Source organism: Grammomys surdaster, unplaced genomic scaffold (assembly GCF_004785775.1).
Source record: "Grammomys surdaster isolate TR1022 unplaced genomic scaffold, NIH_TR_1.0 126076, whole genome shotgun sequence".
Lineage (NCBI taxonomy): Eukaryota > Metazoa > Chordata > Mammalia > Rodentia > Muridae > Grammomys > Grammomys surdaster.
The window spans coordinates 481,161-504,453 of record NW_021620885.1 but is presented as its reverse complement, the minus strand read 5'-3'; the positions used below and the strand labels follow the sequence as shown (position 1 = coordinate 504,453).

The 23,293-nt window shown below is 39.2% G+C and overlaps 1 protein-coding gene across 4 annotated transcripts in view; it reads right to left on the bottom strand.

The window, feature by feature from the left end:
• Positions 1-23,293, bottom strand: part of Tmem232 (transmembrane protein 232) — a 214,701-nt gene that overhangs the window by 163,074 nt on the left and 28,334 nt on the right. For all 4 annotated transcript variants that reach the window (XM_028755705.1, XM_028755706.1, XM_028755703.1 and 1 more), the window contains exons 5-8: positions 21,216-21,315; positions 19,454-19,611; positions 12,723-12,877; positions 2,238-2,361 (exon numbers count right to left, since the gene is read on the bottom strand). In XM_028755705.1, coding sequence (XP_028611538.1) covers positions 2,238-2,361; positions 12,723-12,877; positions 19,454-19,611; positions 21,216-21,315 — 537 coding nt within the window. The remainder of the gene's footprint in view (positions 1-2,237; positions 2,362-12,722; positions 12,878-19,453; positions 19,612-21,215; positions 21,316-23,293) is intronic.

Genomic DNA, 23,293 nt, shown 5'->3' with positions numbered 1-23,293 from the left:
TAGCCAGAAACTAAAAGCAACACAGATGTCACTCAACCAAAGAATGGGTACAGAAAATGTGGTTAATTTACACAATGGAATATTATTCAGCTATTAAAAATGATGAATGACATCATGAATTTTGCAGGTAAATGGATGGAACTAGAAACTATACTGAGTGAGGTAACCCATACCCAGAAGGACATGTACTCACTGATAAGTGGCTATTAGGCCAGTAGCTCAGAATATCCGTGATGTATGCACCCCACAGAACCAATGAAGTTAAACAAGAAGGAAAGTCCAAGTGAAGATGTTTCAATACCACTTAGAAGGGGGAACAAAATAATAATGAAAGGCAAAGAGAGGGAGGGAGAAAAGGAAGGAAAGGAGAAAGAGGGAAGGATTAGGTGTTGGGGGAGACAGGAGAGAGGCCCAGAGGGTCAGGATAATGAGTATACATATTGCTTATATTCTAATGTAAATTTGGGTTTCCAAAATTGCATACCCAAGTGTCTACACACAGCTTCTGGGAACCTGCCCCCAGTTGGTTATGATTGGTAAATAAAAATGCCAACAGCCAATAGCTGGAAGATTTTTGGAATTTCCTGGAATCACCATGCCTGAGAAAACTGCAGGACAGAGAGGCATGGCTACCATGTGAAGGAGCCAGGAGAGCCAGCATGCCCTAGAGCATGGCCCAGTTGGGCAGTCTTCTAGGTCCAGAGCAGCCAAGATAGAACACAGAACTTAAGTGAATAATAACTTGGGATTAACTGCATGGTGGTTAAGCAGTGGCCCAGCTATTGAGCTGTTTAAGGCATATCAAAATATAAAGGCTATGTGTGTATCTTTTATTCAGAATGTGAGGTGGTAGTAGGCCTGCCACCAGGATTTATTAATTAGGTATTTAACCCTACAGATACCTGCTTCACAGCATTCAGTTTGTGAAGAGCAACCAGTAAACCTGGCAATAGCCGGAGATGTTTAGGGGTTCCACAGGATCCCTTTGTCCAACAACTCAACTAGATGTAACCCATTCCTGGTGCTGGAAGGCTCACTTGGTACATTTTCTTCCCTCAGTACTTGGTGACTTTTGTATTACACACACACACACACACACACACAATCAGAAACCTATTATATGTTTTGTTTATACATTATGGTTTCCAATTTTGTGTTTTTATGGATTTTATTTGTGTGTGTGTGTGTGTGTGTGTGTGTGTGTGGTATGTTTCTTGTGTACTTTCTTTGAGGGTGCTTTTGGTTGGTTGGTTGGCTTTGGTTTGTTTGCTTTCTAAAGAGAAAGAGTGTGGCATTGGGCGAGTAGGGAGGTGGGGAAGATTTGGAAGGGCATTGAGAAGGGAAAACCATAATCAAAATATATTGTGTAGATTCTTTTTTTAGTTAAAACAAAAAAAGGAAAATCAAAGATAAAGAGGAGAGAGAAAATGACATAAAACAGAAAGGGTGAGCATGTCAGGAGGAATAAGAGGGAAATTAGAGCACTTAGGACAGTGATACACTGAATTTATATATGAAATGGTTTAAAAAATTAAAAAGGATTTGAGTTCAATATCATTTGTTAACTGTTAAAAATCAGAACAAACTTAATAGTCAACAATACAGGATGAAATGATCCACTTTCCATTAAAATGTAAAATTCTTAAACATGTTTATAAGTGCCATCATAATTAATTTACATACAAAAGAAATCACACACCAAAATTAGCCACAAGCAAATCTATATAACTTAATGAGCTTCTATCTGATTAGAACAGCTATTGAGAACTGAAGCTGTGTAGCCTCACACTGAATTCTACACTTTCTCTCTCATATGTGGCATGTACCAGTAACGGATGTGTGTGTGTAAACACATGCACACATGGTTACAGTATAGCATCAGGTAAAAGGAAGAAGGAAGGATGAATATCAAGAGATGAGTTAAGGACAGAATTCAGGTGATAGACACAAGTTATTAAAGAGTATACAATGCTAATTTGTTTTCTAGTTCTAATTCTGCCATGTGGCTTTTGTTTTCCAGTGATGGGCAATTGTAAAAGTTAATAGACATAACAGTAAAGCATGTGTGATAAATAGTGATATTATGGTAAATGAGCATTTATTTTTACATTTAATTAGAATTAATAACCGAGATACACACATCAGATGCTCAAATATGACATGTAATTTACATAATGGTAAGAACAGAACATGTTTCCGTTCCTGTCCAGTTTCACATCTACACTGCAAGGTGTTACCTGGTTCTGAACAGACAAGATGCTCTCAAGGAAATCTGCCACTAGGTCCATCAGTGTTTTCAAGCAGGCCATGTTCAGCTTAGCTGCTTCCCCCAGGATTAACAAAGCCAGGGCTGAATCCAACCTAAATTGTAAACAAGTGATAAAGACCTTAATAAATAATGATAGAAAAAGCATTGAAGCCAAAGGAAATGGGTGTTCCAATTGTCAGATATATTTATTTTCAATACTGAAAGATTCTAACTGGGATGAAGTATAATAAAAGTCTACAAAAAAGAGTGATATTTTGGGAAGACGTAGAATTGAAGATACTAGGCTGGCAGTGTTGGAGTAATAAGCATATGAAATGCTCAGTCTCTTCATATTCCTTCGTGACACAGTAGTGAAAGGCTGCAACTCTCAGGAGTACCCTTGAGTCATTATAAGATGTTCTGAGTCGTTTTCCTGCAAATGATTCAACAAGGTCAATTTGAAGAGTGTTTTCTTTTCGTGACAAACTATGTTGGTTAATATGCCAAAACCTACATGCTATTTTGTTTTTTGAAAAGTGAAATATCTTGAAATAAAATATATATTTAACAGAGAAAGAATAAGATCACAGGCTGTTTTTTTAAAATGCTATATAAGTGGGAATTTATACTGGAAGTTGCTAGCCATTATCGTTCATAATAACAAGGTTTTCAAGAAATTAAGCATTAAGTGCCATTGTTTTTAGTTCACCCAACTGAAGTATGTACAGGCTGAAAGAGAGTTAAGAGTTCACAAATGTGAAACTGCCTGCATAGAGGTGTTTGTGGCCTTGGGTCTAGGTACTTAGTAAACTTAGCATCCGGGTGTTTAGCAAGTGTGCCTGAATCTCACTACCATGCTCTATCATGTGATTTAGCTTGGGTTCATTCATCATGCTTTTTCTAAGCAAACACTCAACACGTTAAGTGAATTAAGCCAGGCTAAGGAAGACAAACACACAAATTTTCCGCTTATTCGGAATCTAGACACACACACCCATAAAGGGTGAAGGAAGAGAGGCATAGAATAGGCCCTCTGTGGGGGAAGGGACAGGAACCTGCAGGAAGCGGGACAAAAGGATTGGGAGAGGGAGCAAAGAGACAGTAGACATGATCAAAGCACATTCTGTGCTTGTATGAAAAATCCCACAACGGAACCCATTACTTTCTACAGTTAATAAATACTAATAAAATAAGTTATGAAAGGTGCAGAGAGGAATGCCTTCTATGAGACAAGAGCCATTTTAAATATACTAACAGTTCTACAAATCTTGGGAGCTTTCACACTAATTGTCTTAGTTGATTTAAATTTGACAGCTTTGGACTTATTTCAGATTTTTTCAAATATCTTTCTCTTTAATGTGGCGGACTATATGCTCAGAGGAGCCTCAGACATATGCACACACTCCCTCTGGTGCTCATCTAACTGTAACGACATCTCTTTTGGCATCTCAGATTGCTTTGCAGTTTTTTCTTTTCTAAGTCATTTCTTAAGAGTTTCAATACTAAACCTCCCTGTGGCAAGTGCTGCCTGCTGCCTGCCTAAAAGAGCCTGGTTTTCACTCGAGACGGCAAAATGCTTGGCACAGATTGTCCCCTTGGCATGAAATGGTGTGTCTTGGATGGAATATATGAGTAAGATTGTCAAAACTGACAGATCTATATAAAAATATACTGAGATTATATCTAAGTACATATTATATCTAAGTTATAGCACAGTACATTTGACTCAAAATTAACTTGGAGATTGAAAGCACCATGTGACATTAGTTTGGTCAATGAGATAGAAGTAAAATTGTATCACTAGGTGGGGTGACATGAACATGTAATTCCACCACTTGATAAACTGAGGCAGGAGGAATACTAGGTCACAGCCAGTCCAGGCTATATAACGGGACTGTTTCAAGACAAAACACAAAAGGAAGCATACAAAGAAAAATTCCTAAGCTATTTTTTTCTGGTTAATAAAAAATAATATTAAAAAAAACAAAAGAACTTTCATTTCCTTCACTGATCCTTTTCATCCTACTGGGAACACATTCTAATACCAGAATTTGAACTTCCACGTTGTAGTAACAATTCTGAAAGCCACATGCTGGGGGTGACAGGAGTCAGAGGACCTAAGCATCTATGTCACAGTGCTTTCTTGTCCTGTGCAGTAACTGAAGTGCTATCTGGCTACAGAGTGCAGCTAGACTTCTCTAACATGGAGAAGACACTAAATCCCAACCAATACACCTAATTCAGTGTGTGCAGACATGGACTTCTGAGTCAGAAATGCTGCAGAGAGCCTGAACTCTGCTGCTAAGTAAATGCTGTTTAATGACTGGTCCATCTGCTTTCAGCAATCTCCCACCTAACTTAGTCTTACTTTACTTGTCTATACAAATAAATAAATAGCAAAATCTGATAATCACAGGTCATTACCAACTTGAAATAGTGTTGAATTGAGTTGAATTACTGTTTCTCTGGTGTTAAAAGGTAAGGAGTTTGTTAACTTTCCACGTAAATCTCAGAGTGCTGAGGGCTGTTCAGTGATCTCCAAGAGGAACGAGTTCTTCTCACACTCACCATGAATGCTCCATAGGTGGGACAAGGCCCAGAAGAGTTCAGGAGCTTCCCCCACCCTGCCCTGCCCCTGAGAACATCATTCCTCCTCAGTCTTCTGTTCTCTTTTATGTCTGGCAAGTTGTATTTAAACTAGAGCATGCTGACTGAGCTCTAGATCGAAAACCATCATGGTACCAGTCACTTATGGCAGAAAAATGCTCCCTCTCCAGAAGCACACTATTTTCCATCAATGCTGTTGACTGCAAGACCTTCTATAAGCAAAACTGCTCCTGCTAAAAATAGACTAGATGCATACATGGGAGCTGAAATTGGTTAAAAGTCAGAATTGAAAATCAATTTGTGCAGAGAGAAGACCTGGAGGTGGGATGGCTGAACCCTCTCACATACCCCTTCCCATTTCTTGGGCTCATTTAAAATGCAGAAAAGGTTCAGTTATCAGCAACTTGAGTTTACAAAGCTTCAAAACTAAACAGGGACCACATAAGGTATAGATATTGTGCATTTCCCCTAATTGTATAAACAAAGAGACTGATCCAGGCTTCATGATGACACCCATGCACATCTGTACGGAAGTGAGACCATCAACAGCTGAGAGTTCTAGGTTCAGTTTATTCCTCAAAACTGTGTGCCCAGTGAGCAGGTTGCTCTTTTGAAGAAATGGAATTAAAATGTCTCCAATTGGTTATATTTATAGAGGTTATTTCAACCTTGTCATAAATATTCCAGAAAGCACTGGCTATTATCAAAATCCACACAACCTTGAGATCCGATAAAGAAAACAGCCACTTACTTGGCAATTTACTGGGCCAGAACAAGCCATAGAATTGGAAGACCTGGATTACAGGACACACTAAGGAATAACCTTTGACAGCAGTCTGGGTCCCCACGCACATCACCAACCCCCCTAACAAAAAAAAAAGAAAATAATCACAGGGAAATATAAACACATTCATCTTCAAATGTATCCTATGAGTCACATGATCAGGGGGAAATACAGATAATCCTTTACTTTGATGCTGGATTTTTAAAAAGAACTATCTGGAATCTTAATTCTGTGCTTCATTTTATCTATCATTCATATCTTCATATTTCTTCAGAGTTAGTAAGATTCAAATAATAAAAAGTCCTTAGAAGTATGAAGAGAGGAAGCAAGTTACACCCCAAGAATGCAGGAGTGGGCTTTCTCGTGAGTAAACTATGGAGGTGAGATCACATGGTGGTCCTTGATGCTCACAACGGCAGATCCCAGTCTTCAACTACTCAAAACCACATTAACCACTGTCAACACAGATACCTTACCTTAAAATGTCAATTTTCATGGCTATCTTTTCACTCTGCGGCCCGTAAAGTGAAAACTAGGCAGAGTCTCCAGGTCCCATGAAAATGTATACTACGACAAGGGCTGAAAACAAATTATCAGTCTGCTTACTCAAAAAAGACCGTACCTCTTTAAAATAGTTCTTACAGGGAGCCCAAGGATATGGCTTAGAGGATAAGGACCTGGCCACACAAGTGTGAGGAGGGTCATTTCTAATCCCCCAAATCCACACACAGCTGGATCCATGTGACATGGAGCACAGTTGTAATCCCAGGTCTCCCTTGACAAGATGGGAGGCTGAGGCAGGGGGATTCCCCAGAAGCATGCATAATGACATGCAAACATATCGTTTAAGTAGATTCTTTAAGTAGAATTCTTTAAGTAGTGACTTTTAAGTAATTAGTTTAATGCCATAAAGAAACAGACCAAGTAGAATAGAGTTAGTATAAAACATTAGTCTGGTTTTTATTGTCTATGGGTACACTGTGCTTTATCACTGATTTGACCCTTAGTCTACAGAATGTGTTCTCTTGTGCTGCTTAGACTTTTTTTTATATTTGAGACAGATGACTACACAAAAATTCTGCCCTTGATCCTGTCTGCTGAAAGGGTTCTTTCACTGGATTACAGAAGTTCCTTCATTTTTAAAGGAGACTGAAGGCATTGTCAGGAAGCAATAGCTATGGTTTATCAAGCACACAGCCACTGATTCGCCCACTCAGCCGTCCTCTGGGCTGCTCTCAGCTAATTGCGTGGCTAGTGGCAGTGAATCTAGCCAATGGGATTTTTCATTTCTGCTCTTACTGGTTTTCCAATATCACGGTAAGCTGTGCAACATTGGCTGGGCTGCGGCTCCTGTGTCTCGGGAAGCCATTCTTTAGGAAATACTGACAAGCTGAAGAGGGGTGCAATCACATTTATGTTGTGATCCTGGAATTGTGGGACACAGATTGAGGGAGATATTTATATCCAAGAGGAAGGTTAGGAAATAATAGTTGCAGCCAATGCTAGGACTTCCCAGGAAGGCTGTGAAAGGGAGAACAGAGGGCTGGGAACAAAGAGCAAAGGAGCACCTGAGAACAGAAAGCCAGGGAGTATGTGGGAGCTGCAACTGATGTGTTTGCAGCTTCTTTAGACACTAGGCTAGGAAAGGGAGGTGGGGTAGAAATAATGGCAGGCAGATTTCTATAAGTTCAAGGCCAGCTTAGTCTACACAGTGAACTCAGAGCAAGCCGAGGCTATATAGTGAACAGAGAGGAGGGAAGAGGCTGGGATAGGAGGGTAGGAAGAAAAGAGGAGGATGAATCAATTTGATTAACTCATGAGGAAATGCAATGAAGTACAAATCTTAACCAACCAGAAACTAGCAGAGGAAAAATCAGTTCAAATTTGAGTTAGAACATAAAGTCATTAGGGGAGAATTGTCTTACTAAAACCTCTCAGAAACTTTTTAAGATGTCCAGAATACATATACACACAACTAACACTATACAGACTGAGCAGGATGTATTTATATATTCTATTATATATTGTATATATACACATATGTAACAATAATTAAGGAGGTCATGATTTGAAAGAGAGAAGAGGGTTATGTGGGAGGGTTTGGAGGGAGGATATGGGATAAATGATGGCTCTTTTCTTTCTAAATGGCCAGTAAACTGGTTCATCAGTATTTAGTGACTCATTGAAAATAGCTTAGGTAGTAGGCAATCCAAAATGAAGGCCTCCTGATTTAGGTTGAGCACTGTGTGATGATGCAATGATACATAAATGTATATTTCCCACTAGCAGATTAAATGCTTACAGTGAGAAGGATCTATAGATCTATGAGGAATATGAACTAAGAAAAATCAATGAAGTAGAAACCTGGGGACTCACACGCAGCCACTTCAGCTCATGAAGAATGAAGAAAGACAGTACCACAACTTTTGTTTAAATGCTTCCAGTGAGACATGCCCATGAATGCTGGAGTTGCCAGAGCTGAGGAATTCAGACAAAGGATGGCAGTGACCTGGCAGCAAAGTGCAGGGTCTAATGTCCCCCATGCATCTGATTCTTTATTCTGAGGCAAACACAAACACTCTAAAGTCTGACAAACATTTTTCATGTTGACCCAGTTTTAAATGATCAGGATTTTTTTTTAATAGATACATGGGCATAAAAACTGGACACATGGGCACATTAAACTGATTAGTTTGCTTTGGGAGGTGGGGTTTTATGTGATGACACTCCTCTGAAATGTCATTTCTATGACATTGAAAGGCTACGTTTCACAGGAGGACCAGAGCCATTACAAGGGCCCCTTCAATTACTGGAGGTCAGGCCTCTATCCCCGCCTTCGCAAGTTTAGAATTGCCACAGCCCTTCTATACTTAGGGAAGGGAGGAGATATCAGGGGCAGCCCTGATTACACACTGAAGGCCTAAAACCAGCCATAGGCCTAAAATCAGCAATAGGCCTGTCATACATGTATACTAACACCAAGTCTTGGGTCTCTGTGAAAAAACATTGAAACAGATGGCTATAAGCTACAGTAAACAGGCAGCTTTTGTGGAAATTTATCAGCCTGAGTAGTCATAGACCTTGTAAATAGGTAGCCTTGGCAGACAATACCAACTTACATAAGGACAAGTGAGTCATAGGCAGAGTCATAGTGACCTGTCCCCTGAACCTTCACCCAGCCGATACCTGGTTCTGAAAGATATCTGTATTCCCCCTGAACACCCACAGTCTTGTGTCATCCCCTTCCCCACATCCTGCCTTTCTGTGTTTATAACCTCTGTGTGAATGAATTACGATCTGAGAAAAAATAAATACATTATTTAAAAAAAAAAACACATTAAAAAAAAGGTTACGTTTCTCAGTCATCTTTGTAGGCCAACAATTCAATTAGAAATATATGTTTTTTTTCATGTGAGATTTGACAGCCTTTGGAGTTGGCTTAAGCTAGCTCTCCAAAGCAAATGGGGCACTTCAGGAAAGGACACCCTGCAGGGCAGAACACCAAGAGTCTAAAATGGCATATGAAATTTAGCCTGCCTTCCAGCAAGCTGCCCATCTCCAGCTCCGGGTGAACAAAGGCCATAGCATGGCAGCTGGGAGTGAGGGCAGCTACAGTCTCCACTCCTCTGATTCTCCCTTGTGTTTTATACTGTGTTGGCTTGGGGACACCCTTTCCTCTTGAGACATCATGGTCCCAGCAAGGCTGCTTTAATTCTATGATTGTGTGTGCAAGTGTGGTTGTGTGTGTATGCGTGAATGTGTGCATGTGTGTGTACGTGTGCGTGTGCGTGTGTGTGTGTGTGTGTCCCCTCTCAGAGATCCGGATCTGTCCATTTTCAGACTTACAAAATGGTGGTTTTTGTTTCCTTTTGTGTTATAGATAGTCTAAAAATGGGGTTACAAGAAATGGGGTTATATAACTGGGAGATACATGGGTCAGTTACAGACCAACTGATCAGAATGTGCAGATGAGAACTATTTATTTGTATGCACAGATTTGGCTACCATAAATGAAGCTTCATTGGATACCTTAATCATATTGTCTTTCATTGCATTAAATATCTCATCATTGTGTCGTCTCTGATATCCACAGGAGCTGACATCTCTTGGTTCCTCTTGGCCCTCACTGGTGTCATAGTTTGGAGGCTAAGAAAAGGTGTCTTTCTTCCAGTGTCAGGCAAGAAATTCTTGACAGAGCCCACTTCTCACCAGCTCTTTTAGTATCTCAATTTATTCTATATATATTGTTTGCTTTCCCAGTTTTCACATTACCCTCGGGTATATCATAGAGTATATACCATGAGAATAACAGAAAAGAATCCTTAGAATGCATAAAGGCATTTCTGGTGTAGTTCCAAAAATTAGGTCAGTGCTCTGTTTTATCTGGAGTCATGGCCTCTTACATGCTGCTGTGAAAGTCCTCTAAATACTGTAATAAGAAAGTTACTTTTATATTAAATTTGATGCTATCTTGAACAGATTTAGTGCAAGCTTAAAATGTTAGTCAATTTCTTTGTGGTGGTTTGAACAGGAATGGCTCCTGTACACTCATGTGTTTAAATGCTTGCCTCAGGGGATGTGGCACCATCAGGAGGTACGGCCTTGTTGGAGTAGTAGTGACCTTCCTGGAGGAAGTGTGTCACTGTGGGGGCAGACTTCCAGTGTCAGAAACTCAGACTGGCTCTTTCCCTGCTGCTTGTAAATCCAGACAGAGAGCTCTCAGCTCCTCCAGCTCCATGTCTGCCTGTGTGCTGCCATGCTCCCACCATGAAGACAATGGACTGAACCTCTGTACTCTAAGCCAGCCCCAATTAAATGTTGTCCTTTATAAGACTTGCCAGGTCATGATGCCTCTTCACAGCAGTAGGAAACTAAGACACTTTTAAAGATAACATTACATTTACATAGTGTGTATGTGTTCACATGCATGTGTGCATCCATGTATACAGGCACATGCCAAAGCATGTGAGAGGAAGGGCAGTTTTCAGGAGTTGATTCTCATCTTCTACCATGCATGTTCCTAGATTTGAACTCAGGTCCTCAGGCTTAGTGACAAGCAAAGCCACACTCTCAATGGCTGCAGTCGGTTTCTGAACATCAATAGTGTTTTGTTGACTAGAATGGTGTTCTTAGTTTTTTTCAAATGAAAAATTACTTTCTTAAAATGAAAAGAGAAACACAATAAATGGTATCAAAATGATTTGGCAGTATTTAGATGATTGTTGTGACTAAACTGAGCTGCATGGGGCTCTGTCAAAGTGAGACAGAAGAAGAAAGAAAGAGAGAGAGAAAGAAAGAGAGAGAGAGAGAAAGAGAGAGAGAAGGAAAGGAAGGAAGAAAGGAAGAAGGAAAGAAAGAAAGAAAGAAAGAAAGAAAGAAAGAAAGAAAGAAAGAAAGGAAGAAAGGAAGGAAGGAAAGGAAGAAGGAAAGGAGGATAAAAGGGGATGGGGAGAGGGAGGAAAGAGAAGAAGAGAGAATTCACATGTGGAGAAATAGTATGCATCTGATTAATTAATATCTAAAGTAAATAAAGATCTCTGAGCAATTAAGCAAACAACCCAATTTAAAAGACAAAGGACCTGACTCAACAGTTCTTAAAGGATTCCACACAGACAGCTCACAGTCATAGGAATGATGCTCCACCTCACTAATAATCTAAGTAATAAAGATTGAAGCCACAGAGAACTTCCCCCTCACACTTATTACTATGGTTATGAACTGCCACCTCACACCTGTTACCATGGATATGAACTGCCACCTCACACTTGCTACCATGGGTGTGTACTTTTTCTTCTCACATCTATTACTATGTGTACAAACTCTCACCTCTTACTATGGGTATGTGCAATGAAATGAAAGGTAATTGTGAGGGAATTAACAAAGAGAACCCTTGGTAGGTTGGAATGTAACTGAAACCAAGATGGGAGCTTTAAAACACCTCAAAAGAATTCTAAATTGGATGCCCTGTGACCCAGCAACCTCTCTTCTGATTAAGCATTCAAAAGAACTGAAATCAGAACGTTGAATATGTGTCTGGTTTTTCCTCAGAAGCAATTCACCCTAAGCATAGACAGATGGTGGACTTTATGTCACATGGAATACTATTCAGCCTTCAGTTCAGAGAAAAAGAGCTTGCCTTCAGTGGCAACACAGGTGAACTTGGGTAATACCGTGCTAAGTGCATAGGATAATAAAGGAAGGTAAATATTGGATGGTTCACATGTGAAATCTAAACTCTTAGAAATCTAATGAGAAATTAATCTGAGGCCTGGAAGGACAGTCACTGAACAGAGAGAGGAACCATTAAACAGTGGGACAGAGTTCTACTGATCCACATATCATGGTAACCATCAAGACATTGTATGATCAAAATGTAAAACAATAGGTTTTAACACTTTAACCAAGAACAAACAAGTATGAGTGGTGGTAGGTATGTCAATTAAATTGAGTTCACACACACACATGTCTACACACACATACATACACATACACACATGTCTACACACACATACACACATACATACCCACACATACATATACACACAGATGTACACACACATACACACTAAACAATACACTGAACCCTACAAATATAGATAATTATTCCTGGTCAATCTATAAAAACTAAGGTCTTCCTTCCACTGTATCCAGCCTGCTTTTGTAGGGCATCTACTTTCCTTCTTAAATTAACACATGAACTAGAACCCTTGCTGAGATTAAATTGTCTTGTATGTTCTTTGAAAAGCACAAAGAAATCCATCAGCACATTCATTTCAAATATGTGATAGATGGTCTCATTGCTGAGATCTAACAACATGAGAAGAAAGAAATGTTTTAAACACAGGGATGAATTTCTTATCTCTAGCACATTTCATTTAATAGAGACAAACTACTCAGGGTAGCCAGAAAAACAGGACAACAGAGACTGCAACAATTCATTGGTACAGTGGATATAAAATATGCACATGGCTTTTGTCTTTGGAGCTGAGACTATAAAGTGTATTCTTAGTCAACTGAGCCGTGATTAACATTTCAGCGCTAAGGTCTCCCTGAGTCACTCTGAAGTTATAGGATTGCCCTTACCAGCATTTTGTCTGAAGCTGTGTTTTGTGGAAGAGGAGATGCTCAAGCACTTTATTCAGCTGAGGACGATTGTTCTGAACGCAGGACCAGGCAGCCACACTGTGCCAGAGCAGGTGGTTGACTTCGTAGCCCCTATTATTCAGCTGCAAATGGTTCTGAAAGTACAATATGGAGGAGGTTGATGATCTGCCAAAGAGTTGTTGACTTGCACAGACTTGAAAATACATTTTAAATATACAAATCAAAATGAATATTCACTTGTATTTTATGTTTTACTGTCAGGAGTCATTTATAAGTATTCTTAGGCATGGATAGTTAATATAAGCCTAATGAGTCAGTCTACAGTAAGACAAAAAGAGGCCAGAACCTCTGAAGGACCACTGTTGGACAAACTGTTCTTGGACTCTGTGTGTCTCCCTCCTTCACAACACTTGATCAAGAGGCAACAGGGAAAGTTTTAACAAACCAGGTTCTGAAATGTGAATTTCTCTGCATTAAGAACCAAATACATGCCTTATAAGGGTATGGCCAATGCCTGTTAACCATTTGAGTTGTTTTTTTTTTAACTACAAATTCAGATGCTAAGTAGTTTTATCCATTTGTTTTCTTCAAGTATTCCCTGACAGCTTCATTAAATAATTGATCTGCTGCCGTGATTGGCATTTCATGACAACATGGTACTCTCTTCCCCACCCCGCCCCACCCTCGCCCCTGCCCCAAAGGTACACTGGCAGTTCACAGTCCGTGCTGGTAAAAAACACATCTAAATGGCTTCATTGTCCTCAGTTATTATATAAAATATCAGAGCTAAAATCTAAAGATACCCTTCATGTTGAGTCCTCTTAAAAAGCTGGAGGTTCGTACAAAATTTCAAATTAAAACCTCTCAAGTTTCTAGTAAGCTATTTAGTTATGCTCTTTGGCTGTGTACTGATTTTTTTTCCATGTCAGGGAAAGTTAGAAGCTTGAGAGAATTGCTAGAGTCAAGGTCTGCAGGAGCTCACTGGCCCTGGGAGCTAGAATTCAGAAAAGGAACTGTAAACAAAGCCATGTTTGGGGTATAACAATATTATACAGGGAAGCTGTCTTCTAAGATAGTGTGAGGCATTGGACTGAGACAAGTTGACTTTGGTAAATGCTCAGATAGCTCAATTTTCTGCTTTATGGTGGAGCCTGGTCAAAAAGCAAAAGCCATATAAATGAAATTGTCTCAATAGCCCTCGCCATCTCAGCCTGTGTGTGGTCTTCAAGTTTCAAACTTAGTTTACAAAAACTGGGATATAAATCTTTTAAATTTTTGAGACTGCCTCACCAATTAATTTAAAACAATTCTTTTCTAGGTCATAGATGCTATATGGTTACAGAGACTGCTAAGTTAAGTAAATAAATATCCGCACTAACACATGGTAAAATATTAGGAGGTGAGCTGTGTGGGCAAGATCCATGGTCCCCGGACCCAGTAAAAGAGAGGCTGAAGCAGGAGGATGTCAAACTTGAAGCTATGTTTGGGAAAGTTAGAAAGATACTGTCTCAAAATAGCAAGCCAAAATGAACCAGTCCAGGTGAGGATTCCGAACAAGAACTATGTTTTATTTTAATTCTATATGATGTCATTTTTAACACACCGTGGAGAATGAGAAAAGGTGGCTTCTGCTGTTGACAACTGATTTGACACCTCTTAATACCTTCTGGTCTGATACAGTCAGGTCATTTTGATTTGCTGGGCACAAACACAAACTACATGTCCCAGACTACTACTCCAAGACTATGATTTTGTTTTTATTGGTCTATTTATTCACATTTCAAATATTTTTCCCCTTCTCAGTTTTTCCTCCGCAAACCCTCTATCCTGTCCCCCTCCCCCTGCTTCTATGAGGGTGCTCCCCCACCCACCCACCTACCCACTCCCAGCTTACTACCCTATCATTCCCCTATGCTGAGGCATTGAACTTTCACAGGACCAAGGGCCTCCCCTCCCATTGATGCCAGATAAGGCCATCTCTGCTACATATGTTGCTGCAGCCATGAGTCCCTCCATATCTATTCTTTGGTTGGTGGTTTAGTCCCTAAACTATGATTGTTAAAAGTTATTTACTAATACTTATTCTTAAGCACAGACAAAAAAACAAAACAAAACAAAAAAACAAAGCCACTGTGTCACTCACAAAATATCCAGTCATAGAATCAACCCTAGTTTTCAATAGGAGAATCTAAAGAGAACGCCTGGCATCCAGGTCCAAATGCTGAAAAAAAAATGAAGTAAAATAAAAAGCCCAGAACTCTCCTGCTGAAGCATTCCTCCTGGGGCTCCCTCTTTTCCTCTCTGTACACTGAGGAATAGACGCCATTGTCTCTGACAAACATGTGCTCCTCCCCCGACCTTTGGTTTCATGGCCTTGGCATTATCAAAAAGAGAGGATTAATGTAACAATGATAATCATGTGGTTCAATCCAGTTGTCACAGACCAGGAACGAGCAGCCCTGACAGCTATTATGTGTCTTTATGCTGAATCAGCCTCTGTGGTTGGGAGACAAATGCTGTCAACAAGAGCACAAAGATTTTAAAGCATTGAGACTCTCTAACAGAGTGATTATATACATGTTCAATCTAATAAAAATTTAATATATACTTTATTTTTCTATAATTCCTTATTATTTTACTTTGCAAATTGTCAAGCTGTGGTAGCTTTGAAGTGGAACAGAGATGGTGCTGGGAGACTGTTCAGCCAAGGAAGTGTCTGTTACACTGGAATGAGGACCTGAGTTCAGATCCTCAGCGCTAACAATAAAACAGGCATAATGGTGCTGTTCAGGAACCACCGAACTGGGGCTGGGGACAGAGGCAAGAAGATACCAGGTGTCAATCCCTGGCTTCCACAGGCAGATAGATGCACCCTGGACACATATGAGCATGTACAGAAACATAAAAAAGAAAGAAAAAAATTAAGAGTGATTTCTACTAGATGATAATTTGATAAGCACCAAGCACAGAATTCAGTGACTTTAGAGAATATTTTCCCACCCTTTTCTGCCTGCCTGCCTGCCTTGTCTTTTCTCTTTCTTTTTCTGTTCTTTTTCTTTTACCATTTCCTATAATTTCTCCATCTTCTTCCCAAGCCGCCCAGCTTCTAACTACCATCCTGAAGCCTGTACAGTGCCTTCTGTGAGACGCTCACCTACTAAAGTGCTGCTGGGAATTCAGATATCCCACTGCCTTTGCGTTTATGAGACTTATAAGTATACTCCCTCCAAGTGACTGATCAGACTCTTACAACAGAGAGGAGCTTGGAGGTGTGGGTTCTGTTGTGGCTGCTCAGACCAAGTGTTTTCAGTTTTGTCCTATTTTCAGTTGTTTTAGGAGTCAGTGACACTGCCATGAAAACACCTCTTAATACAAATGTGTTAGCCAAATAGCAACAGGAATCACTGGATAATTCTCCTAATTTTAAAAACCACACATCTAGTTATGATGCTGTTCTCAGCAGAGTGTCCGAGATTTTGATCACATTCTTTTGCTTACCGATTGTGTAAGGTGTGAGAGACTAAGACTGCTAATCACGTTAGAATGTAAAATTGGTGTACCTGCTACTTTTCAGGTAACTATACATTAGATAATAATATTTAATAACGGGACTACTCCATTTTATCTGAGTTCCTTCAAACCCTCCAAAGAACTACATTGTTACTATCATGTGAAAACTGTGCTTACAAAATTCAGCTGTGCTGCTGACCAGAGGACAGAAATTCAATCCTGCAATTGGGCTCTGCCATTGCAAAGCTAATAAAAGTGTACCCACTTACCAAAGTTGGTGGGAATTATAGGTCTTGGATCACTTAAGGGGACATTAAAAGGAGAAACTGTGTTCAGGGGCAAGGGAAGGAAGTTTCCTACCTGTAGGTGAAACCAAAAATCTGTGTGGTGCATCTTACAATATATAAATTCTACAGGATTTTAAAACAGTTCTACATTGGTTGTACAACAAATTCAGAAACTGCTTTCACTCCATTTCTATGAGCAGTGAAAGTAAGATGTTTTACAATGACCAATACAGGCTATGTGTGGCCCTTTTGGTAGAATCAGAAGATAAGGGATGCTGGATAGATCAATAAATCCTGGACTGCAATATAGCATCGATAAAGACAGGAAAAAAATAGGCACTGCTGTAGCTTTTACATTCTATTATCTCTTCCTTTCCCCTTTCACTCCCCAAAGTAGGGAGTAAAGTGGGTACTGAATGAGCAGATGCTCCGCTGAACTGGAGAGGCTGGCTTCGAAAATCCACACTGGAGAAATTGGGTGGAAACCAGGGAACTTTAGGGTTTGCAATCACGCCATGAATCAGTGCTTATTAGCCAAGTGGTGATTCAGGCGCATTGTGGCTCCACTATCCTTTATAGTTGTTATATTATAAAGTAATCAGAGACAAAAAAGAAAGGCAATAAACCTGACAGTCTCAAATGTGTTGTAGTTCCCTCAGAGAATTGCACGGATGGAGCAGAAATAGAATTGAGGTCCTTTGTTCTACAAAGTGGAAAAGGTACAGGAAAACCCAGTGACTGTGCATGTCACCCTCAACAGACGTGTCCATTCCGTGAGCTGTGGGCTTTGCACTTTCTAGCAGCGCATGTCCATTGCTTCCAAAGGTGGACATAGATATGTTCTTTGAAGGCACCAGCCTGGAAACATGTGTCCACACCTGAGTCAGAGCATGGTGTGGTTAGGATTGCCATATTTGCATATGCAAATTGCATGTCAGAGCACCATATATGAAGATACAACACTCAGATCACTAAAAACATCACTGTGAACTGTCTAGGTTAGAGAGAACACCTAAACATAGTTTCAACCATCAACGGCTATGTTTCCTGGCATTTCATTTACAAACTGCAGTTTTATTTATTCGATTAAAGCAGTGACAGTGGTGGTGATGATAATCGTGATCATCATGGAGATGGGTAGAGGGATAGAAAAGCTGAGCCTCCTTAGGACACTCGGCTGTCAAGCACGTCCTTATGCTTTGGTATCAATGTTCTCTCTGCAGCTCCATCTCTTCCTTTAAGTGTATTTATCATCAAAACATATTTTAATTTTGAAACAAGTGCCTCTTTTTGCATGACACAATTTGCATTATTTACTAATTATAACCAAATGGTCCAAATTACTTAGCAAACATCACTTTTTATGTAGACGGTTTATCGCTAATGAGCCAAGAGACAAATACTTAAGCTTAAAAGTTATACATGTACATGATAAAATATATTTTCCTATTTGTTAAATTTGTAGTTAATGTTTGGAAGACTATGAAGTCACATATAAATAAAGCTATTTTAAGAGGAATTTCCACAAATCCTTAGATTTCACAAATCATTAGTATGTACATTAGATTAAAATTATTTTCCTTAAGTGGATGTAAAGTGAGTAAGTAAAAAAAAAATTATTTCTTTTTTAAAAGTATTTTCCAGGCTGACGAGAAGGCTCAGTGGATGAAGTGCTTACTGCTATAGTTTGTGAATCTACAGCAGACACATAAAAGCTGGCTGCTCAGGCATCCCACCGGTAATGCCAGCTCTCTGGAGTTGGAGTCAGGAGATCCCAGAGCAAACTGCCTAGCTAGACCATCCAAGTGGAATGGAGCATCTCCAGGTTCAAGGAATGACTCTGCCTCAGTCAAGAGGGTCCAGAGCAATCAGTGAAGGTTCCAACATACACATACCTCTGGCCTAGCGATCTACACGAACACACATGCAGGTACATTACACATATGCATGTCCACACACATGCAAACATGAATATATACATGCATGCACACCATACACATGAGCAAAAAACCTGATATTTTTCCTTTATTGAAAAATTAAAAAGAACAAATTTTCTATTTATAAGTTATAAAATTGATGGAAAAAAATGTCCCATAGCACTCACATAGTTTTTCAGAAAATAGATGAGTAAAGGAAATAATTACCAAAGAGACTGAAGTTCATCTTTTGAAACACATGTCTTATACACAATTACAAGGCTCACTGGATTTGTGTTTGTATAATATTTTCTTAATAAATAATTGGTTATTAATAATATAAGAAAATTTAAGTATGTACTAGAATTATTTTAATCTCTCAATTTATACGTGAGAGGGTAGAGTTTCACTGTATAGCTCTGGCTGCCACAAAAATCACTAGGTAAGACTGGCCTTAAACTCACAGAGATCAGCCTGCTTCTGCCTCCCTGATGCTGAGATTAAAGGCGTGTGCCACCACTGCTGGCCAATTTGAGCATTGGGAAGTTTTCAGTTGACTTCAGTGTGGCATATTAAATGTCATTTCAACATGAAACATGGAGAACATGACCTGTTGTGTTTGTTTCGTAGCCAGTCTATACTTTACATTCTTTCCCTTGATGAAATAGAATCTGCTAAAATGTTAACTTAGGAATCTAAGTTATGCTATTATTTGTTCCTAAGTGACTGAGATGGGACCCATGTGGAAGAGGTGTTATGCCATTGTGCCTCTCAAAGAAGTAACAAATCACACGGACAGCCCATTCCTCCTCTAGCATTCTATGATCCACAAGGTGTACATGAGTGAGCATGTGTCATAGCAACCCTCCCTTCCAACCTCCCTCAGCTAAGCCAAGCTTTACCAGGGCATGCTGGATTGAAGAGAATGGGTGTAGGTCACAGCGGTTTTATCTTATAGAAACACAACAGAGCATACCCGCCATATCCATCTACCTACCAGTTCAGAAAATGGGTCCTCTATTTCATCTAGGCTTCCCACAAACAGTTCAGAATGGAGCTCTCTTTTACATATAATTTCTGACGTTTTCAGGATGAACTGCACATTGGAGAAGATGTTTGGATACTTGTTGTAGGATGGTTCAGAGAAATAAAGTGCTGTTGGAAGAAAAATAGTTTGTGAGAGGTGTTCTGTTGGTGTCTTGCATTGTGCCCCATTTGTCTTTTAGCTATGAAAGCATCATTAAGTTTCATGTTTCCGGGCTCCTACTACTGTGCACTATTTTATCTAGTTAAAATTTATAATGCTATGTGTGCCCTCTGGTGGTGAGGAAGAACACTACATCTTAAATAAATCGCATGAGAGTTTTTATAATTCCGGACAGCTTTCTGTGATGGTTGAATGTACAATGAAATAATACTACTATTCTCCAGCTCTCTACTGCGGTTAATTAAGGTATCTCTGCATCTAAGGGTAGAGCTCTGTGAGATTCCCCTTAGTGGTCTGCACTAAATGGATTCAGAGTGATCTGTTGATAGATACATAGCCACATAAATATGCTTTAAAAAGTCACGAGTTTGAAAAGAGATCAGGAGAATTGGAGGGAGAGGAGGGGTGAAGCTGATTTAAATGTAGTACTCATCTATGAAATTATTAAAAATTTTAAATTTAAACATGTATATATGGCTTAACATAGTACGTCTATTATATAATATACAATTATTTGTTTTATATGGTACATATTAATACACATACATGGTTGCTACTCCATTTTCTCCAGTCTCAAGTGATCAGCCCTGAACACACTTACACATGAGCAACATTAAACAGACTCGGTGGGTTTCATATGGGATGTGACACCTGCAAGTCTCCTTAGCTGTACTAATTGCCTAAATCCTACTCTTCATTTTTTTTGTGACATTCAAATCCACTGTCACATCTTTTCAAATCTTGACCATATTAGTCAATATCTAAAATCACCAACTTCCTCCTGATCTCTCAGTTTTGTACATAGGCGACCTAGAGCCGGTGAACTAAAATCAGTCTTTTCTCTTCTAAATGGTTTTAAACTATTGTACCTTAAGGTGCTCCCTTTGTAGCCATTTATGTTTTTGATATCCATTTGATATCCATTTCTCAACAAGTCTTTCTTTCCGGGGCATAAGCAGATGCATATTAGAATATGTTGAATTGCAATGTTAATGACATTTCTGCCTTTGAGGACCAATCAGGACAGTCAGAAGGACACTGCTTTATGTAATGCTGGTATACATCCATGCTGAGATCACCTCCGGAATTTTCTCCTCTCCCTATTTCTGTCCAGTGTCTATACTGCCGATAGATGTACTTTAAAATATGAATACTGTTGCTCTATAGTTTGGTATGGTAGCTGCTGTTACAAATGAGAAACCTGGGCCTAGGTCAACACTATATGTGTAGTTGGAAAATAAGTAGTTGCTCACAAAAGACTGGAAGGGAATGGGGAGAATGAGGTGATGGTCAAAGAATACAAGGTTTCATCCAAGAGTGTAGGTTTTATTCAGATTACAGAGAGACTAGATTTTTAAATGTTCTCACTACAAGAAGTTCTAAGTTTCTGAGGGAAAACACTGAAGAGACACAGCCTGGCCTAGCAGTCCTCCACTGGAGGCTTCTCTTTTCATGAGACATAAAACAGCTTAAGCTGTTTATAGTGACAGTCTGCGGATCTTAAAGTGGAGCATAAAACATTTATAAGTGTAAAAATAAAAAAATACTCTACCGTACAAATATGGCTGCAGCCTAAGCAAATGTTGTTTAAAACTTTCTAAGTGACCATGCAGGAAAAATACAAAAAGTCGTAAGAAGATCAAATAGCCAATCTGTCAAGAAAGAAGAGGGAAAAGGATTTTTGTACTGCACCAGTAAATACTTAAAAACCATAAAGATAAACTGTTTTATTATTACATTTACTTTTGATAAAACAATTTCAAACTTGGTTGATATTATGTGTTTTTTTTGAAATAACTTTAGAATGGTTATGACAAGGCTGACATGCTTGTTCAACCAGAAGAAAGACTTGAATAAATCATCTCTACTCTCTTTCAAATGGGCCATTCTGGATGCTGTTTGGTTCTCTATCCTTTAAAGCAACATTGTTTTTCCGAATTGTAGATTATAGCCTTTAAATAACTTCTGAAATGAATTGATGGGGGGAGATATATAAAAATAAGATACATGAGAAGAGAAAACATTATGATGTATTTCAGAATTCCCTTTATTTCAGCATATAGAAAGCCGTTTATTATGTATGTGTAGATCACAGTGCATTATATATTTCTTCCTATGGCTTTTAACCAATACTATTAGAAACACAGATCCAAGGAGCGCTGGAAAATATTCTTCTCATAGCATGTTGTATTGGGGCTCCATCCCTCATCATGTTGCCAAACTCTTACTTAGAGCAAACTCTTACTTCTCTGACCAAAAAGTACATCTGTGGCTAAAACTGGGCCATTTGACATAAGCTACAGAATTTGGGATATCTGCAGAAACATACAATACACAAGATTTCATATAATAATGTGAAAACTGTAAATCTTAAAAATGGGCTACATTCTGTGTAAGTTATTAAATCAAGGAGTCACATAGAATGACAGGAACAATGGCCATTGAGTTTGCGTGAGAGAAATCAAACATTTTAACAGAGACACAAAGTATTAACTGAGACTCATGTTAAAATACAACACAATAGTTGTGTCTGGCCAAGCCTCAAATGTGTCTCCCCTCACCGTTTCAGAAAGAAGATAAACGCTATCACAGGAATAGAAAGCTATGGTGGTCTTTTCCCAAATCCACTCACTTTCAAGTAAGCCCTCAACTTCAACTCTCTTATTTTTATCAAGAGCCTTTGTTATAAACATTGAATTGATGAGAAATTGGCATAGAAATGTTTCTAAAACCTATGAGTACCAGCTTTTAACAGATAATAATAAAGTGCAGTGTGTGTGCAAGGGGCTTTTCATGTGGTTGACTCTTTAAGAAAGTACCATTGAGGGGTAAGGAAGTAAAAACTCACAGGCTGTATAACACATAGCAACATGTCTGATGACCCGATGACAGGCACAAGCTCCCAGGATTAAAGGTAAAGGCTAAAGGGCAGCTGGGGGAGGGTCATTTTAAGATTTTTAGAAGAACTGGTGATTGTATTGAGAGGAATAATAAAGCATGCTCATGCTGTGTTACGCCCTAACTTCATCGTCAATGTTACCTGACCAAGAGGTTGTCCTTATTTACTACTACACATGGGAAAGAAAAAACAAAAACAAAAAGACAGCTAAGAAGTTTTTGTTTGTAACATTCTATTGAAAACTATCCCTTTCCTGTCTCTTGGGATGCTGCGACACCTCTGAGGTCTCGCTACATTTTCTCTGTAGCCTGACCGCTCAGGCTTTGCCTCCCAAGTGAATCTCTGCTTCTGTCTGTCTGTCTGTCTGTCTGTCTGTCTGTCTGCCTGTCTCACCTCCCTCCCTTTCTTCACCTTGCTTTTCTTTCTATCTCTTCTCTCGTGTCCCAGATGCCTCTGACTGGGAGATCAGTGTTACACAGGAATTCCCCTGCTCTGTATGTTCGTATTAATACTGAAGCTCTGCCCAAAATTGTTATTTTGTAGCTCACACATATCCAGTGTGGTGCTTCTTATATTTTACTCTCTATACTTTTAGAGGAATGCTTCAATAATTAAAATCCTTACATTTAGAAAAACAGATAACAGGAAAGACTCTGTACAAAATCTGGACTTCGGGCAATGTTCAGGGACCTTATATTACTTATTTAATCAGGCCTTAATAGTTTCACTAA